Source organism: Oryzias latipes, chromosome 15 (genome assembly GCF_053564925.1).
Source record: "Oryzias latipes strain Hd-rR chromosome 15, Olatipes_Hd-rR_3.1".
Taxonomy (NCBI): domain Eukaryota; kingdom Metazoa; phylum Chordata; class Actinopteri; order Beloniformes; family Adrianichthyidae; genus Oryzias; species Oryzias latipes.
This window is the reverse complement of record NC_136251.1, coordinates 25,652,091-25,670,525: the sequence shown is the minus strand read 5'-3', so window position 1 is coordinate 25,670,525 and position 18,435 is coordinate 25,652,091. Positions and strand designations below refer to the sequence as shown.

The 18,435-nt window shown below is 40.3% G+C and overlaps 1 protein-coding gene across 9 annotated transcripts in view; it reads left to right on the top strand.

Annotated features, from left to right (window-relative positions):
- Positions 1 to 18,063, top strand: part of ptpn20 (protein tyrosine phosphatase non-receptor type 20) — a 30,169-nt gene extending 12,106 nt beyond the window's left edge. For 3 of the 9 annotated variants that reach the window (XM_078931971.1, XM_023963552.2, XM_078931976.1), the window contains 25 exons: positions 149 to 250; positions 536 to 629; positions 2,608 to 2,693; positions 3,504 to 3,675; positions 4,127 to 4,338; positions 4,711 to 4,809; positions 4,881 to 5,422; positions 5,545 to 6,136; positions 7,450 to 7,620; positions 7,711 to 7,885; positions 7,973 to 8,183; positions 8,258 to 8,295; positions 9,355 to 9,444; positions 10,078 to 10,139; positions 11,340 to 11,501; positions 11,579 to 11,825; positions 11,909 to 12,015; positions 12,146 to 12,228; positions 13,058 to 13,188; positions 13,276 to 13,424; positions 14,243 to 14,333; positions 15,137 to 15,471; positions 15,563 to 15,778; positions 16,041 to 16,103; positions 16,198 to 18,063. In XM_078931971.1, coding sequence (XP_078788097.1) covers positions 149 to 250; positions 536 to 629; positions 2,608 to 2,693; positions 3,504 to 3,675; positions 4,127 to 4,338; positions 4,711 to 4,809; positions 4,881 to 5,422; positions 5,545 to 6,136; positions 7,450 to 7,620; positions 7,711 to 7,885; positions 7,973 to 8,183; positions 8,258 to 8,295; positions 9,355 to 9,444; positions 10,078 to 10,139; positions 11,340 to 11,501; positions 11,579 to 11,825; positions 11,909 to 12,015; positions 12,146 to 12,228; positions 13,058 to 13,188; positions 13,276 to 13,424; positions 14,243 to 14,333; positions 15,137 to 15,471; positions 15,563 to 15,778; positions 16,041 to 16,103; positions 16,198 to 16,308 — 4,341 coding nt within the window. In that variant the 3' untranslated portion in view covers positions 16,309 to 18,063. Of the gene's footprint in view, positions 1 to 148; positions 251 to 535; positions 630 to 2,607; positions 2,694 to 3,503; positions 3,676 to 4,126; positions 4,339 to 4,710; positions 4,810 to 4,880; positions 5,423 to 5,544; positions 6,137 to 7,449; positions 7,621 to 7,710; positions 7,886 to 7,972; positions 8,184 to 8,257; positions 8,296 to 9,354; positions 9,445 to 10,077; positions 10,140 to 11,339; positions 11,502 to 11,578; positions 11,826 to 11,908; positions 12,016 to 12,145; positions 12,229 to 13,057; positions 13,189 to 13,275; positions 13,425 to 14,242; positions 14,334 to 15,136; positions 15,472 to 15,562; positions 15,779 to 16,040; positions 16,104 to 16,197 lie in introns of those variants that run through there. The other 6 variants (XM_078931974.1, XM_078931973.1, XM_078931972.1 and 3 more) reach the window with 6 other exon arrangements.
- The last annotated feature ends 372 nt before the right edge of the window (positions 18,064 to 18,435 follow it).

Sequence of the window (18,435 nt, the reverse complement as noted above, 5' to 3'; positions counted from 1 at the left end):
TCAAGCATGTCGTCATCCACCGTCATCAGGAGTAACTGAAAAAACAGACTTTAATTGATTTCCGTTTGAAAGTTCCTCTGAAAATCTCTCTTTTTTTCCTTTTAAACGTAAAGTCCTGGAGAAACATAATGAAACATAATAATTTCAGGATGTGCGTCCGAGGTCCTCATCCATCATAAGCCTTAAAACAGGGGAGAGGTTTACAGTGGAGCTCAGGAAGAACAGTGGAAGCCTTGGAATCAGTGTTGCTGTGAGTGAAAATTGATCTTGGGCTTTCTTTACATAAACCAAATGTTTTCTTTATTGCTAAATAACTCTTAGAATGTAATAGTTTCCGTTAAGCATGAGCAGATTAGAACTAAAGTTGTTCCAAAACATTACTGACCTCGCTAACTTACTCCCTGCCAAACTGCTTTAAAGGACTCAATAGGAATGTTCTTTAAGTAGTAAATACGTTCAACCAGAACGTTGATCTGTTGGAGTGGCTGGGATTATCTGACACTAACTGTCTCTTTGTAACATCTGTTTCCAAAAGGGTGGAATGAACACCGGCGTGCGATATGGAGGGATTTACATCAAGAGTCTGGTGCCAAGAGGTGCTGCTGAACAGGACGGGCGCATTCAGATCGGTAATTAAATCATTCTTAATTTTCAATGCTAACAATAAAAGTTGAAAAATGTAACATCTTTAAATTGTTTAAAAAATAAAGTTTTTGTCACATTTTATTTCAAATATCCATTTTTTATAAAAACTGCATCATAACTGTATAATGGGATTAAATAAACTTGCTTTTTCCCACTCCTTTTCATGAAATAAATCAAGCTCTTCAGTTAATGATCACTATATTTACAGTAATTAAGCAAATGTGATTTAAGTGTGTCTTTGTTTTGTTTGTCTGTTTTTTTAAGTATATCTGTTCATTTCATCATTTCTGTAATGAGTTTGATAAATCTTTGTGATTTTTCTTTTGTATTGACTACAATCAATGCTTGAAATAAAATAAATCAAAACCTCAAACCTCAAAATAACCAATTAATTTTGGTTGATGAATACAGCTTATGTTTTTTTTTTTCTCTTAGTTTAAATTCCATACTGTAAAAATGTAGAAAACCTTTCATTTGAAGTAGCTAACCTGTCATAGAAAAGGATCAACTTTATTTTTGCTTCCCATACATCAGATCATGTGTAATAACTTCAGATCCAAACATAGTTTTAATGGAAAAAACATGATATATTATATATATTGCAAAGCAAAGCAAATTGTATGACATTTTTACAATTCATAACCAATACTTTTTTAAATAAAACGTATGTTATTGGAAGGTCGTTTAAGAAAAATTAGTCATCATCTGTAAACATGTGTTCCGGTAAAATATTCTATGAACAACAATTTTCAAACCGTCTTAATTTGGGATTGTGGGGTTGCTTGAGCCTATCCTAGATACTAGTGGTGTAATGGTTAATCGGCTTAATCAATTAATCGATTTATATTCCTCCGATCCAACCAGATCGATCTGTCTGAGGCAAGTTGTTAATCAATTCGAATCGGCCAATACCAATAAAAAATAGTTTAAAAAAGAAACAAATTGATTATGATCAATTTTGCGTAATACCATTTGGATTGAGGCACGGAAGGTTTATTTTCCCATAACATAAAAACCACTGAATGCATCACAGTGAACAACACACATGTGATTGCAGCAAAAAATGATCAAGCCATTATTACAGTGTGTGAAAACACTTTGAATTTTACAAAGACTTGACCATACAGTGTGGTAGAAGGTTCTATTTGAATTATTTTGATGTTGAAAAACAAAAGTGGGCTGATATTTGCGAAACTAAACTGTAAATGGATTTAACATTAATTCTTGTTTACTTGTTTGTTTGTAAGCCTATTTAGTTTACACTTGATTGCAAAAAATCCTGGAAAAAATACAAGGAATCTAGAAAACTTCACCTGCGCTGTTCAGTACCCGGGTATTCATCTCGGAGTCACACTGGTAGGATTTCCTGGATCGATTTAAATTAAGTTAATTGGACCAAATTGGATCATTCAAAATGAACCAATATCATCCATATATCGGCAACCAAAATTATGATACAAATTAAATCGTTGTTAAAATGAATCGTTACATCCCTATCAGCTACTGTTGGGCAAAAGAAAGGTGCAGAATATAGATAGTGCTTGTTTTTCTTTTGTTTAAAGATGTTTTTTGTTGTGCCATTTTAGGTTTTAGCGAAGCCTCAATGGGATTCAATTAAAAAAAAAATACATTAAATAAAATTACATGCGCTCATAGCTTAAGTCTGGTACATCCGGTCAGTGTCAAAAGTCTTTAGATTGTTTTTTAAACCGTGAAAAGTTGACTCACTGAATTAGGGGCTAAAAATTTGGAGAAAAATGTTTGACCGATTTTTCGCACAGAAGAAAAGACTTCCCTTTTTCAAGTACCATAGTGTTCCACTGTGTTTGCTTGGTTTGTGCATCACTGAACAGCAATGACTTTTGGATTTGATGGCTTGCCCATCATCCAACCATGCACACACACACTTTTACATATTGCAGTTTTTAATGATGACAAGATGCGTGCATGTGTATCTGACAGGTGACAGACTGCTGGAGGTTGATGGCTCCAACCTGAGGGGAGTGACTCACCAACAAGCTGTCGAGTGCCTGAAGAGGACAGGGGAGGTATGCACACAAACATGCAGCACTCATATGCAAAAGCTGATCTTTGCATGTAACAAAAAACAGGAATGAATGAGAAAATTTACACAAAAATCCTTTAAAATGTCGAACTTATCTCTACACTCTTAAAGACCTAATCCGATGGAAATTGCGTTTTTGGTGTTTTCAACATGTTCTTGTGGCATTTTTCTGATGATGAAGGACATATATAAAGAAAATTAAGCTTAAATTTGGATTTCTGAGTATTTCTTGACTAATATTGTTGAGAATTGGGAGCAAAAATGCAGTTTGAAAATCAAAAAATATTTGTGACGTAAAAAATACGCGGGGAGAGCCACAAGCATCTCATTCTGAAGCATCCACTTGTAGACGACTAGTGGGTCCAGTGGATCCATCGTCTTCGTTTTCCTCATCTGAACTGCCATTTGGCTTAAAGCTGTATGGCTGTATATCTCCAATATTGCTCACCATTTTTGTTGCACCAGTAGTGTTAGATTGGGGCTAAGCTAGCGGATAAGCGTCTAAACAGCTGAATAGTGGGAAGGGGTTTATTTCGCATCAACAGTCCCGCACACAACTCAGAGGCAGATTTCTTAGTCTGAACTACTTTTGATATTGGCTAAAAACAGTATTATTTTAACTAAAAGACCACTGAGTACACTTTTAAAAAAGCTCAAAAGATGATTGGAGTAGGTCTTTAAGATTAGAAAAGTATCTTAACTTTTTCTAAGTCATTTTACTGACAATGTTGTTATTCTGTGGCCGTGCTGTGTTTTTAAAGACCAAGTTTGTGTTTGTTCATCTGTTTCAAAGGTGGTGAACCTGCTGTTGGAAAGGGAGCCCACACTAGTCTTTAAGCCCAGATCTGACTCACCCTGCCCTGTCTTGGTCCACAGTCCATCATACATGCAGCCCCCCAGGACTGAAGCCTCCATGGAAACGACCTTGAGTAGTCGAGCCAGGGACTACAGCTTTGTCACTGATGGTGAGAAGGGGGAGGAAGGGACATATGCAATACCCCAGAAAAAAAAAAAAACAGCCATGCAGACACACACACACTGACACACACACACTGACACACAGCCCAGAGGTGACTGTGAGTCATCTGACAGCTACATTGTGCTAGCTGTCAGAGTAATCCAGGACTGATGCTGCCTTAGTCCCTCCAGACTGGATGCACTAAAACCTTGAAGCTGCCTATTTCCTGGCTGGATTTTGTTAAAAAGACAACTCCTCATCCCCACATATCCTCTCTTCCTTTCCAAGTAGTAAAAAGTGAAAATCTGTCTAAAAGATTATATAGAAGATCTCATTCTGGGTGAGAATGTTAAATACTTGTTCATCTCAAATGCTGTATTGTGGCTAAAAGTAATAATGGAACATCACACAACACTGGTAATCCTCTCAAATTGCTTTGGATTTCTTGGCTTTCCTAGAAAACACTCACGAAGTTGTCCTGAAGAAAAGCCTGTCTGGTCTGGGCTTCAGCTTCTACATCTCACAGTTGTGTTCGGGAGCAGACCGCTGCAGCGTGGTCCGCATCAAACGTCTGTTCCCAGGTCAGCCCGCTCAGGAAAGTGGCTTGCTGCGAGAGGGGGATGTCATTCTGGCTGTCAACAATGAACGGGTCAAAGATCTCTCCTACCAGGTTGGTTGGAAAGGAAATTCACTATATTGTTAAAGGACAAATATTGCTAGTTTTGTTTTAAAAATTCAAATGTGACAATAAAAATGTATTTATTATGCTCTAAAACAATCTGTCTTAAAAGTCTGTAGAAGAAGAGTAGGTCATTTAGGCTGCATGATGGATTATAAAACTCCATTGACCCTGTTCTCTTTTAAGAACTTTCCCATGTCATTGGTCCACTAATCTTTTAATCTGACATTTCTAAAAACGGACTGCTTGTTGTGTTACAGTGTTTGTACCATTTAATCTGTTTTGAGGTGCCAAAGAGTTGCAGTGCATTAGCATTGGAGGAGGTGCCTTAAAACAAATATTCATGGATAATTTTTGTTCCAGAGAGTTTTGTTCCTCCTACGCGGAGCTCCGTCGACAGTTCATCTGTTGATCTGTCGACCAGTTGCCGGAGTGCTGTGCGATGTCGATGATAACACACTGGTAGGTACATCTACGCTGAAATGATCTGTCTCTTTGATCAAAAATCCTAATTATTTTATTTGAAATTCTAGAGTCCTGCATCTGTGCGTGGGGTTCGATCCCGCTCTCTGGACATTCGACTTGGTGAGGACTACAGCCGGTTCCTGAAGACTCCAGATGGTAACAGTGAACCTGCCCAGGTCGTCCCCCCTGTCAAGGACGAGGATCTGCCCAACACCACTGAGAAAAACCTGCAGCTTCCTCCTCCTCCCCCTCCTCTTCCAACTCCAGAGAGCCGCCCAAGGTTTACTAGTGAAGCTCAAGCCAATAAAACTCTCCCATCGCCCCCTCGAACGCCACCTTCCCCAACATCACCTACATCTCCTCCATCGCCAGTCTCCCCAGCCTCGCCAGCTTCACCTGCCTCACCTTCTTTACCCTCCTCACCTGTGTCTGCATCTCCACCTGCTCCAACGGAGCAACAGTTGACTTCTGGGACGCAAAGAACCCAAAGTGACGAAGAAGTTGAAAGAAGGAACAAGGCTGAGGTGGAGGAGGCTGCAACAACACTGAGCACGACAGTAATGCTTATGGATATTTCCCCTAAGACAGGCTCCAAACCTTTGTACACCAGGTAACAAAGAAGATCTCTGTTAAATTATAGCAAATTAAAAAAAAAAATTTGATAAAACTTCTGTCTTAATAAATTATTTTAATTACGATTCTGCTAATTTCTGTTGCTTTGTTCATTTGCAGTGGCATCAGAGAGGAAGCAGATGGAAGTGTGACCTACTGCCTTATGGGGAATGGACTGACCATCATGGAGGATGAGGAATACCTGACTATCAGCTCCACACTGGAACCTTCTCACAACCTTCCCGCCAACATCACTCCAGAAAGCAACCTCTCAGACCTCAGCTCACAGATCCCCCGTGCTTTTCAGAACCCAAACCTCAGCCCCAACATTCCTGCCTCACCCATCAGCTTCCCATCTGACAGCCCCACCACCTGCCCGCTGGCCCATCCATCTCAGCCACTCACAACACAACCTCCAAAAGCCAAGGATCATCCTATCCAACAGGGGCTTCTTCCGAGTCAATATAAAGCTGCTGCCAAAAACATCAGGCCCACCGTACCCCCACCTCAACCTCCATCAACCCCCATCACAGCCCAGATTATTGCCTCTGTGCCTCCCTGTGCCGGTACATCTGAACCAATGCTGCTGTCTATAGCGCCGCCGTCTCCCAGGAAGACCCAGCCGAGAGAGCAACCAGAAAAGAAAAGAAGGGAATACAAGGATGATAATGAGGAGGAGCTGGACGAAGAGGAGGAAGAGAGTCGGAGAAAGGTCTGTGATCTTAGATTTGCCTTGTATTCAAACATTTTACAAGCAGGTTTTCTCATATATATAACTTTATGTTCAAACTTTTTTCCCTAATTTTTGGCTGTGTGTTGTTTTTAACCAAATACAATTTATTTCAAGTCCTACTCTGAGCTTTCCCAGTGGTCTTTAATTATGATTATGCTGTTTTTAATCCAAGTTATTTTTAGCAATGTGATTTTCTAGGACATAGTTTTTGCAGAGCGGCAGTAGTTCATTTGAATTTTGCCCATGAGTTGTGAACGGGACCATTGGCACGGGGCAATCCTGCCAACTTCAACCCCCGTTCCTTAGAGCTCAGAGGAGGGAGGTTGCAGCCTGCCCAGCATATTTTCCACTTTACAAAAGTGCACTTTTTAAAATAGCAGTTTATAAATTAAGAAATATTTAAAAAATGCAATTGTGCCCTGCCGGTTTAGCTCGTGCTGGTCTGCAGCGCCTTCCGTCCGTGAAACCCGGGCTCGACTCCAGGCTGTTCCCTGTTCCCTTCTCTACCTCTGTGCCGGTCCCAAGCCCGGTTTGAGAAGGTTGCGTCAGGAAGGGCATCCGGCGTAAAACATTGCCAAGTTTCCCATGCGACTTGTTCGCTGTGGCGACCCCTGATGGGAAAAGCCGAAAGAGAAACAACATTTAAAAATGCAATTGTGAGCTTAATTTTCCTTATATGTGTCCTCCATCATCAGAAAAATGCCACAGGAGCAGTTTTTTTAATATTTATAGCCTGCTCTTTAGCTGCACTTATTCATTTAGTGGTTTAGCGCCTTCTTTTTCTAAATATTTCTTTCTGAATGAAATCTTACTGAATTTTCAAACTAAATCCGACCCTCCTGAAAGATAATCAGGTAACATGATTTCTATTTAATAAAAGACCATGTCTGTGTTAAAAACATGTAATTTTAGTTTGTTTCCATGTGGACTGTAAAACTTGTGCAATTTACCTTTCACTATGTGTTTGATTTAGTTTCTAAAGTGAATTTTTAATTCGTATTTAATTGTCATTTAACATAAGAAGCAAACAAGATGATTAAATGCTAAATTTCACTCGTGGAAAAAAAAGGACAGCTGTTGTGTTGGAGAAAAAATAACAAAATAAAAGGAGATAAGATCTAACTGTTTGTTTATTTATTTATTTATTTATTTGTTTTTGTTTTCTGCACATGCACCCTTCACTTGTTTTCTCTTCTGCTTAAAATGCAGAATAAAAATGGATGAAAATTCTAATTTTTAGTTAATTTCAAAGCACGTCGAGATGCATATTAAATCATCTCTTCTCTGTTTAGGGCATTGTAAAAGAGTTTGAACTCTGCGTGGTTTTGACCAAGTCAAGAAGTGGGAGTTTTGGGTTCACAATCACTCGGAGCAAAATGGACAACTGCTACTATATTCAAGAAATACTGGACAACCCAGCCAGGGCAGACGGACGCCTCAGGGCGGGAGACAGGCTTATCACAGTAATATCTGGACTCACAGTTGAAAAAACTGTTGCTTATGCAGTTGTTCTTGTACCATTTTGTCATTCCTACTTTGTCATTTTCTCCCAGGTAAATGGCCACAATGTCACAAGTGTGACAGATGATTTTGCCATGACAATTCTCAGGTCATCTCCCAGAAGACTAAGCATGACTTTGGGGAGAGCTGTTAGCAACCTGGTGGCACCGCCTCCCTGTGACAGCCTGCCTGATGTTGTTCTCCACAAAACTCCTTCAGGACAGCTGGGTAGGACTCAATGAGCTCCTTTGACAGAAACACCATCCAGTCTGCACAGTAATCTATAACATTTATTTCTGTCTGTGTCCTCTGCAGGAATCAAACTGACGGGTGGCATAGGCAGCAAATGGCAGGGGATCTACTGTTTGGAGGTGGTGCCAGGCTCCCCGGCCAGCGAAGAGGGGAGCGTCCAACCCAACGACAAAATCCTGTATATCTCCGGCAGGTGCACCCTGGGCATGACCTTAGAGGATGCGGTCAAAGCCTGTGAGATTGCCCCTCGAAAAGTCAAACTGAAAGTCATCAGGCATGTGCCCTTTCAGGTTAAAAGAGGCTGAAATGGATGTTGTTGCTTTTCTGAGTGTTTTTTTTCTCTCACAGAGAGGAACAGCCAGTAAACCCCAAGGCTAAGTGGAACGGTAAGGTTCAGCAGCTCACTTGGATGGCCCATAGATTGGTTGATAGCATTAACTGTATATGAGAACTGGACTGAGTCACTCCTCCTCCTTCATGTTCCAAATAGGAAGTACCCACTGGCTCCAAGAAGGCAAAATCCCCTAGACTTCAATTGCGAAATAAACAGCTATTATTCGATAATTATGTTTGTCAGAATAACTGCTACCTTTTTTAACACGTTCTTGCTATTATTCAATTGTTATGAAATGTATTGCATCCAATATTCAATGTATAAACTGCCCAATTAGATGCTTCAATAAAACTAGTTGGTGCCTGCTGGCCCCACGTTAAACTTTTGAAACAAGTGGTAGGGATGTTGACTTCCAACAAGCTCACTCCTGATTGGCGAGAGTGGTTGTCATAGAAATGTAGACTCAGACTATCTCGTACCAATCACTGCTTACTGGGGGGGCCATGATGCAGAGGAAGAGAGGTAGAGCAGTCGACATCTGATCAGGAGATCGCTGCCCGCCCTTGTGTTGAAGTGTCCTTGGGCAAGACACTGAACCCCACCTTGCTCCTGATGGTTATAGGTTGGCGCCAGTGTTTGGCAACACATCAGTGTGTGAGTATCTGTGTGGAAAGGTGAATGGGACTGTGACTCTAAAGCGTTTTGGGCCTCTAAGAAGGTGTGCTGTATAAGTATACACCATTTAATGTTTTTTTTTTTTTTTTTACATTTTACTGATGACATCTGTCTCCAATGTGGCAGCATCCATATTGCAAAAAAATGGTGACTGAATTGATTTCATTTTGTTGGAGCAGGAGTAAGCTATTTTTTATGGGTGACATCACACTCACTCAGTCAAGTTCTCATCTATAGTCAATGGTTGATACACATGCCGTGCATCCATGAACTGCCTATAGAAACCAGATGTGTTTGTACTTGTCTGAACAGGGATAATCACACTTTAATGAAGCATGTTCTTGGAACCGAGGGAACTACATGTCTTTTGATTTAGTTGTTACACTCAACAATTGTTTTCTTGTAATTCATAAGGTAAACAAATGTTTTTCTTTAGTAGGCCTGTTTGACTGGAAAAGAGACAGGAAGTTTTTTGCTCGTTTTGAAGAGCCTGTCCCTCCAGAGAGAGAGTTTCCCACTGAAGATAGTGAGTCTTTTCTTCCCTCAAACTCTACATCAGCATGTTCTATCAGTCTCATAACCGGTACCTTTCCACCCTTCCTCTTGTCGTCCCATTGTCCGAGTGAAGCCGGAGCTTGGTGCTGACAGAGGGACTGTGTGGAGCTGTGTGTGCATGTGTGTGTTTGTGTGTATGATCCCAGTGCTGACAGACAGATCCTGGGCTCCCACAGCAGGATTAATAATTAGCAAGCTTGTGGCCCTCCACTGGTGTATTGGACTGCAATGTCAAAGGCATCTCACGCACACACATAGTCACAGTTAAACAGACAGTGCTCTGTAGGGCAGGTAGCTCTGTTGCCTGGTGATGATAACACATGGAACAGGGAGGACCAGCATAGTGGATCAGTCTGGAAAAAAAAATGGATCATAATGTAGCAGGTTAGTATGTGTGTGTGTGTGTGTTTTATTTTCTAATTAATTAGAAAATGTCCTCATGGTTTGAGTCCATGAAAAAAAAAGCTCAGCTGTTAGTGAAGCCCAAACTCAAAGCAGCTCCACCTATGTAGCTTTAACTGACTCAACTAACAGTATGATAATGGATGCCCTAACTTTTTCTCTTTGTAGGCAGATGCTTCATTAATAACCTTCTTGTTTTCAGCTGAAGCTGCATGTAGGAGCACTAAGAAGTATCGATGCCTTTCTCTCGTCCAAGAGAAGGATGTGAGTTTGTATTTAAAGCATGCTTTCTTCATACATTTTCTTTTTTTTAGCAAGGGGTGTCTGCAACCTTTAGCACTAAAAGAGCCAGAGGGGCAGTTTCTTACCAACCAAAACCCAGAAGGAGCCACAAAGTCCCACTTCAACATTATATATAAAAAAAAAAAACTCTATTAATGTTTTATGGCCATTCATTTATGAAGTGTAGCGATTAAATATTTACAATAAATGGTAAATGGTAAATGGTAAATGGCGTGTGTATAGCGGTTTTCTACGTTCCTCGAAGGCCCAAAGCGCTTTACAGTCACAGACCCATTCACCCATTCACACACACATTCACACACTAGTGGCGGCTCTGCTGCCGAACTCTGGCGCCAACCTTCCACCAGAGGCAACGTGGAGTTCAGTGTCTTGCCCAAGGACACTTCGTAACATGGGCGTGCAAGGCGGGAATCAAACCTGTAAACTTACGATCATGGGTCGACCGCCCTACTGCTGCACCACGGTCACCCCAATAATTGAAATATAATAGTATTATAATTATTTTTATTATTATTTTTTATTATTTTTGACAACAGCACATACAAGTTCCTTTCAAAATAAATACATTCTGTGTAAAGTAAGATCCAGATTTGCAGATAAATGCTGAGATTGTTGCTTCTGAAGTGCAACAAGACATAAAATAGGAATATGAGTTCAAACATATTCTAACAACAAACTACTCTGACAGTAAATCAAGCCTTTAACTATAATTTTGCGCAGTTATCTGACGTGTGCATTTGGGAGAAATGGTTAAGCTCTCAATGCTTGTTTATTTAGTATAATTTCAGCAGCAAGATTACCTCAGTGTAAAAATCTAAAAAAAAGACAAAATTTAACTAGCAAACCTATTATTGATTAATATTGTTGGAGTTGTTCATCACAGCTGAAGAGCCACAAGGAGGAATGAAAGAGCCACATGTGGCTCCGCAGCCTCAGGTTGCAGTCTCCTAGTTTAGCAGCTAGTTGTTTCTTTAGCTTTGGCTACACTTGTGTTTATTTAGCTACAAATTGACTCATCCATTAAAGCCTACTTAAATAATGACACATGGATGGGCTCTGAGTGCATTTTCTTTTGTCTGTTTGCGGTACTTTCAGTGATGCATTCTTTGTTGGCGTCTATTTACGGTACTAACTATTCGTTTATGAATTATTCCCCTGCAGAGTTGCATCATGCAAGTGGAATTCAAAAAACCAGAGGGTGGGGGCCTTGGCTTTGCTTTGGTGGGGGGAACCAATGGCAGCATGCTGAGAGTTAAAGAAATCTGCTCTGGTGGTGCAGCAGAGCAGGATGGACGACTAAAAGTGGGCGATATTCTTCTGGAGGTAATTAAACATTTGATGATTGAGCATATTTGCAGCCTGGAGACAGAAGTCCATGGCTGTGTTGTTGTTTAACCCAGGTGAATGGGGTCATTGTGTCTGGGCTGAGTCACGGGAAGGTGGTAGACATCCTGAGGAAGGCTGAGGGGGCCGTTCAGCTCACCATCTGCAGGGATATTCTCCCACTTACCTACTCAGAGTCACCAACGCCACCCAACATGTCTGCTCACCCTGAAGTGTTTCAAACCGAGCACAAGGCGTCTGTGTCCAGTCCAGATCCGTGCTGCACACCTGTCGCCCTGAGCAGAGCAGTTGAGCGCCCCCCAGGTATAACATCTCCTCTTTATCTTTTATTTGTTAGTTCATTTGTTTATAAAAATCCCTTTCAAATCTGCTGGTTCCTGTTCCAGAGCCGACCTCAGACCTAGTGCTTATTGAAGCAGAGGTCATCCTGACCCCACCCCCGCCCCCTCCCCACAGGCTCACCGTAGTAACAGACGAAGCTTCAGTCGAAGAGGTAACGCTTACCATCACGCACAACCTAGCAGTCACAATCAGTCTTTATGTTGATTTCCACCACACCTCTTTACTAACATGTACTAACATCTTACCCATCCTGTGTGTTGCCTCCTCTGGCTGTGGAAAAGAAGAGTTGCAACAACACACCTTCTCATCAAGCTTGCTGCCCATCCCTCAATGTCACTGACATGTTGCATGGAGCCTCTGACAGGTATTAACACCTGAACTTTCCCTTCTGTTACCCGTGTCTTCTCCACCCCACAGTTCCTTCTTTTTCCACCCTGCACTGGAGTTCCACTTTCAACCACAAGGGGAAAGCAGAGAGCAATGATCTTCTTTCTTCAGGATGTTTGTCCTCAGTTACAGAATAACCTTCACCTTTAAGCAGCACACATGAACATTAGTTTTCAGAAAGAAATGCTTAAATATATATTTTGAGTAGAATGTATGTTGCTCTAAAACAGCTAAATATATAAAATAGGCCAAAATGCACAGGCAAGGGCATAGAATGCTCTGATGTAAAAAAATAGAAGTTTTGATGCTAAAAAATGGAAAAGGTTTAAGTATGAATAGTATCTCTTTTTTTTGGTTAACAGTTTCTTAAGCTAATTTTACGATAAAAACAACATGAACATTACTAAAAAGAAGCCATAAGAGTCTCAGATATTCCTTTAACAACATAAACTGATGACCTTAGTCTGTCATAATGAACTAAACTGGGATACATTGAAAAAAAATGGAGGGATTGACTACTAAAGAATAGAAAAAAAAGTTTAATGACTGAAGGCACATAGCTATTAGGTTTTATATATATATATATATATATATATATATATATATATATATATATATATATATATATATATATATATATATATATATATAGGGAAAATAAAAAAATCAGTTTTTTGTTTCCATTTCTGGTAGTGGAAGAAGTTTCTTAATTTATAACTATAATTTTTCAAGTTGTGAGAAGAAGAAAGCTCTGTTTTCATGTTCAACACTGTGTGATCTCACCCCCACCTCACTGACTCCCACAGGACACAGATTGTGACCAAACTTTTGGATCAATCTTGCAAAGACCTCCACAAAGGTCAGACAGATAGCTGGAGCAGCGAAGATGATGATGTGTTTGATGCAACATGCCAGGAAGTTTCTTCTTCACTAACGGGTATCTACGAATTTCTTTTTTACTCCAAACTTTTTATATTGGAGTGAAACTTTTATTCAAGAAGGGTGAAGATTGTGCTTCCTGCAGGTCCACCACTGGTCACGCAGGAAGAGCTGGCCAGCCTGGCACTTATCACACCTGCCAAGACCAGCCAGTATTCAGGTTCCAGGGTCAAAGCTCTTGTCCAGATTCTGCAGCATCAGTTGGACCAGCAAGAACTGGTCAAAGAGTTCATGGTATGTGTCAGCAAAAAAAAAACAAAAAAAAAGAGTTGACTCTTAATAGTCGTGCTCCAAATATCATTATTACCGGTATCTATTTTAAAAGCATTCCCAGTGGTCTTTTAATTATGATTACAATGTGTTGTTTTTAGCCGAAATCAAAAAACCTGTGTTGTTTTCTAGGCCATAGTTTCTGCAGAGAATCAGCTGTTCATTAGAAATTTGCATCTGAACTGTTGGCAAGGGGGGAGCCTGCCCCGATTTCCCATTACCCATCTGTTTTCACGCTCTCCTGCTAGTTTACAGCCCCTCACACTTCCAACCTAACATTGCCGGTGCAACGTAAATGGCGAGCTATGACCTTTCGAGCTATCTGAGCTATCCAGCCATACAAGTTTGAGCCAGATGCCAACTTAGATGAGAAAAACGAAGACGGATTTATTTGTCAAGTGGATGGATCAGAATGGAGTGCAGCAGGGAGCTTATGGCTTACGGGTTGTAGTATCAACATCACAGCTATAAGCTTTTTCAACTACTTTTTTTCAACTGCTCCCGATTAACAACAATTTGAATAAAGAAAAACTCAGAAATGCAATGTTAATCTAAATTTTCTTTTATCAATCATGAGAAAAATGTTAAACACACCAAAAACACGATGTTCATTTTAATTTGATTTGGGCTGGATCCCAAAAAATACTCCCCATACATGACATTCACCATTTGATAAGCCAACAGTAGATCTGTACTATTGAAGCCAGTGCAACTTTAATGGAGTGTGATTCAGGGAAAAGGAGAAGACCACAGCTGATGATCAATTTGCTTTTTTATTGCAGGCCTTGGAGCATCTTAAGCCTTCTGATGATTGTCTGGTGGGAAAAGCCCCTGAGAACAGAGAAAAGAACCGCTACAGAGACATTCTACCCTGTAAGGCTGCTTGTTTCACTTGAACAGAATACAAATGAATATCTATTTTTCATTTCTTATTAGTGGGTTAGATCTATAAATGCTTAAATATGTTGGCACTTTATGACCACTCTGTTCAAGCTCTGTTGTTACAGCAGGAAGTTGAGATATTTGTTGGGAGCATTCACTATAAAGGATTTTTAGTCTAGTACTTTATCCTCCCATACAGTGGAAAAAAAATTAGCTGTAACCGCTCTTACAGTGCATCTATTTTCCTGTCACTCAAATATGTAAGGGAGAAAAAGTTTTTAATTTTTTGAGATTTATACCTTTAATAAAATAAGGAGCAAATGACATTACAAGTTGTGTAATTGTGAATAACTTTGAGCTAATGCTCTATGCTGCTTCATGGTCTTACCCCCCCCTCTCACTATCACCCTCCCCTCTCTAACATCCCTCTCTCTTCTTCCCTTCTTTCCTTTTCCGTCCGGTCAAACACCAAAGATTTTCAAACATGGTTGAAATTAATAAAGTTTGGCCTCAATTACAAAAGGGGTTTATTCAGACATACCTTTGGTTTGATTAATAACCCCTCTTGTTAAAGTAAAATATGTCCAACACAAGAGGCCCTCAGCTCTCATCTGCCTGCCTAGCTGTTGGACAGGACAAGTTAAAAAAAAAAAAAAACTTTGAGCTAATGGGAGGTTTGGTATCAAGAAAAATCTAACATATTTAGTTTTTTTTTTTTCACTTTGCGAGAAAGTTAAAGCTGAAAAATAAAAAAAATGTAAGGTATTTGGTTGTTTTGTTCCTTCGTTTCAAAGATGATAAAACACGGGTTAAACTTGGAGAGAACCAGGACTACATCAATGCGAGCTACATCCGCATGCAAGTTGGAGCAGAGGAGTTCTTCTACATCTCCTGCCAGGGGCCCCTGCCTTCCACGGTCCCCGCCTTCTGGCAGATGATCTGGGAAAATAAATCTGATGTCATTGCCATGATGACCCAGGAGCTGGAACGGGGAAGGATCAAATGTCACAAGTACTGGCCCGAAAAGCAAGATGTGCCTTTGGACACGGGCAAGCACCAGCTTTTCCTGGAGAACCAACAGTACCTGGAATACTTCCACATTAAAGTCATCCGCATTGTGGAAGTAAAGGTGATCAAGGGGGGCAATGTTAAGACTTATTATTAAATGGTGAAGTGACGTTCTGCGCAAAACAGGAAATAGATTGTTTTTGTCTTTCCAGACGGGTGAGACTCACTTTGTTCATCACCTCAAGTTCACACACTGGCCTGACCACGGCGTGCCACACTGCTCTGAAGAGCTTGTGCGCTTCATCCGCTACATGAGAGCGCTGCATCACAGGGGGCCCATCACCGTCCACTGCAGCGCAGGCATCGGGCGCACGGGAGTTCTCATCTGCACAGACATTATCCTGAACCTCATTGAGAGAGACCTGAATGTAGGTGAAAGTTTTTTGGAAATTATTTTTCCCCCTTTTTTTGTAATCTAAATATAAAAATTAACAAAGATGGGAGTGCATTTTAGCTCCTTGTGAGAATAAAAAATGAAATGCAAGAAAGAAACTGCAAGGAGAATGTTTTTTTTTCTGAGCTCTTAAACAGAAGTTTACCAAATTCATATGAATGTCTTTGTTTGGATTGTTAACAAATTATGGATTTCAACCTAAAAACTCCCAAATATCTCTATCTTCCTGTCTTTAGATTAATGTGAGTGACATCGTGAAAGAAATGAGACTTCAGCGACACGGGATGATACAAACAAAGGTGAGTGCACACAGAAAGACCTACTCTACAAGTTCAAACGTTGAAAGGAAGGAAACTTCCCAAAAGCTTGGCTCTTGTTTTGCTCTTGTTTCAGGAACAGTACCTCTTCTGCTACAAAGTCTGGTTGGAGGTTTTACAGGGAATTTTACAGCTTCAAGGCAACCAGTGGCAGCCAGAAAGCCCTAGAGATCACAAAGTAGTTTGACTGTTACCATCTACAGCTCAGCGATGCATTTCAAACACATGGAGTCTAATGCGACATCTAGAAATTCATTTTCTCTTTGGCTGGTGTTCATTTAGTCAAAAAAAAAATAACTCTCTTCTTATTTTTAATGTTTCTTCTTTTATTTGCAACTTTGTTTTGTTTTTGATCTCTGTGCTTTGAGTTAGATCACTGAGATTGTTTTGCCTTTCCATCTTTAGTCAGAATTTTGCCTTTTGTTTGAACTTTTTCTTAATTCTGTGTTTTATTGTTTTTATGTCTTTTAATTTGGAAATCACAAGAGTTTTATAATCAAATTGCATGGAATTCAGAACCTGGTCATCTTCATGTTATCTGCTCTTCTATGTGCACAAATGAAAGCTCTGTACACCAAAGGTAGTGTTCTTTTCACACCTTGACGTGTAACATTTGATTATGCAATTTTTTTAAGTGCATTTGCACCCTGGAAAAGGGAGAGCTGGCTGAAGAATAATGAGGATTTTTCCATTCGTCATCTGAAGAAGTGAAAAGAATCAAGTGCCTTGGAAAGACCACTTCCTTCACAGCGACCCCAGGCACTCGCTGTGAGCGGTCCGAAAGCAGGAAACTGTCGGAGCAGCTGAAGATGACAGGACCGATTATCCTACCTTCAGTCCGTTTTGGTTTGATGTGAACTTTCGACCGAACCAAACCAGAGGAAGCTTACATCATACATTTCAGTTTGCAGTCCAACTATAATGTAAACGTTTGCTCATCGCCTTTTTTGTTTACTTTGTGTGCTTATTTTATTTTAAAAAAAGGAAAAACTTGTAAAATGTTAATCACCACTTTAAAAACCCTGACAGAGACAAAAACTTGTTTCACCTAACAAAGGTTTGATATACTTCATTAACATTTGAGTTGCTTTTCTGGAGAAAAAAATGGACAACAAATATTCACATTTATTTTGTAAACATTAAAAAAGTAGTATGGGTAGAAAGTTAAGTATTATTTGTTATGTGACATCTTTTCTCACTACCCCTCAGTTATTTTAATACAAACTCAGCCAAAAATGCAAAAAAGGATAAAAACTTATGAGGTTTACAAACTTTCCATTTTGCTACTTTCTATACAGAGCTACATTTTCGAGTGACAGATCAAATAAAGCTGTTGGGCCGAACCTCGGCTTTGGATGTCACTGCTTGTAAGCTTTGTTAAACCGCTGTTAACAAACACACACCAGCTTCTTTATTGCATGTGGACTCTAAAAGTACCAACCTCCCTAGCCTGCAGTTTGACTGACTTACTTGAATATGATGAAAAAGTGAAGATCAATTTCTCTGAAGAGAATGTCAGAATGTAACTAAATCTTCCAAAGCGTTTTGGGGCATCTTGGGAAAGACATGCAGTACTGTACCTCTGCCATGTGGGTGGCTGTGCAGAGCCATCAGCCTCTGTACCGTGTATGTGACAACTTTTCACTCGGTTCCGCTTTCCAGCATCAGCTAACCCTCTGCTGAGTGCGGGTCCTCTGAGATTGTGTTGTTTTTCGCCTCACATCTCAGAAGGAAAGGCATATTGTGGACTCATATCTGACCATGCATCTTGTACAGTCAAGAAAGTGCTTATGCAATAGCATTGTGAAATGTAGTACTCTTTGATTGCACACCTGCTTCTTAATGCTGAGTTATTGTCTTGACCTTGTACCAGCCACTATGTAACCGATAACAGAGAACAATGTAATACCTCTCTCTTTAATTAAAACCTATTCTGAAACTCGTTGTGTTGTACACCACGTTTTGGTCCACACAAAAGTAAGACAAAACAAATGGAGGGGCGGGGTGGGTTTTCCTGACTCACACAGAGAACATGGAGCTCAATGTGGCCCTAAATCTAATTCCCCTGAGCCCCCCCCTCTCCAGTTTTACTGCAGGTATGCTCCCTCTTGGGTTTTACAGCAGGGTAAATAAGCTGGGCTCATAGGGGCCTTTTGTGACAGCATGGAAACCCACTGCACACATATAAACTGGATGCTGAGGAAGCTGCAGAAGAGATTTACATTCTCTGCTCTTTATGCGTCCCTCAGCCCTTCATCACCACTCCACTCTGAAATTCCCACCCTTCTTCGTTTTTGCAAAAGACCTTGTGATC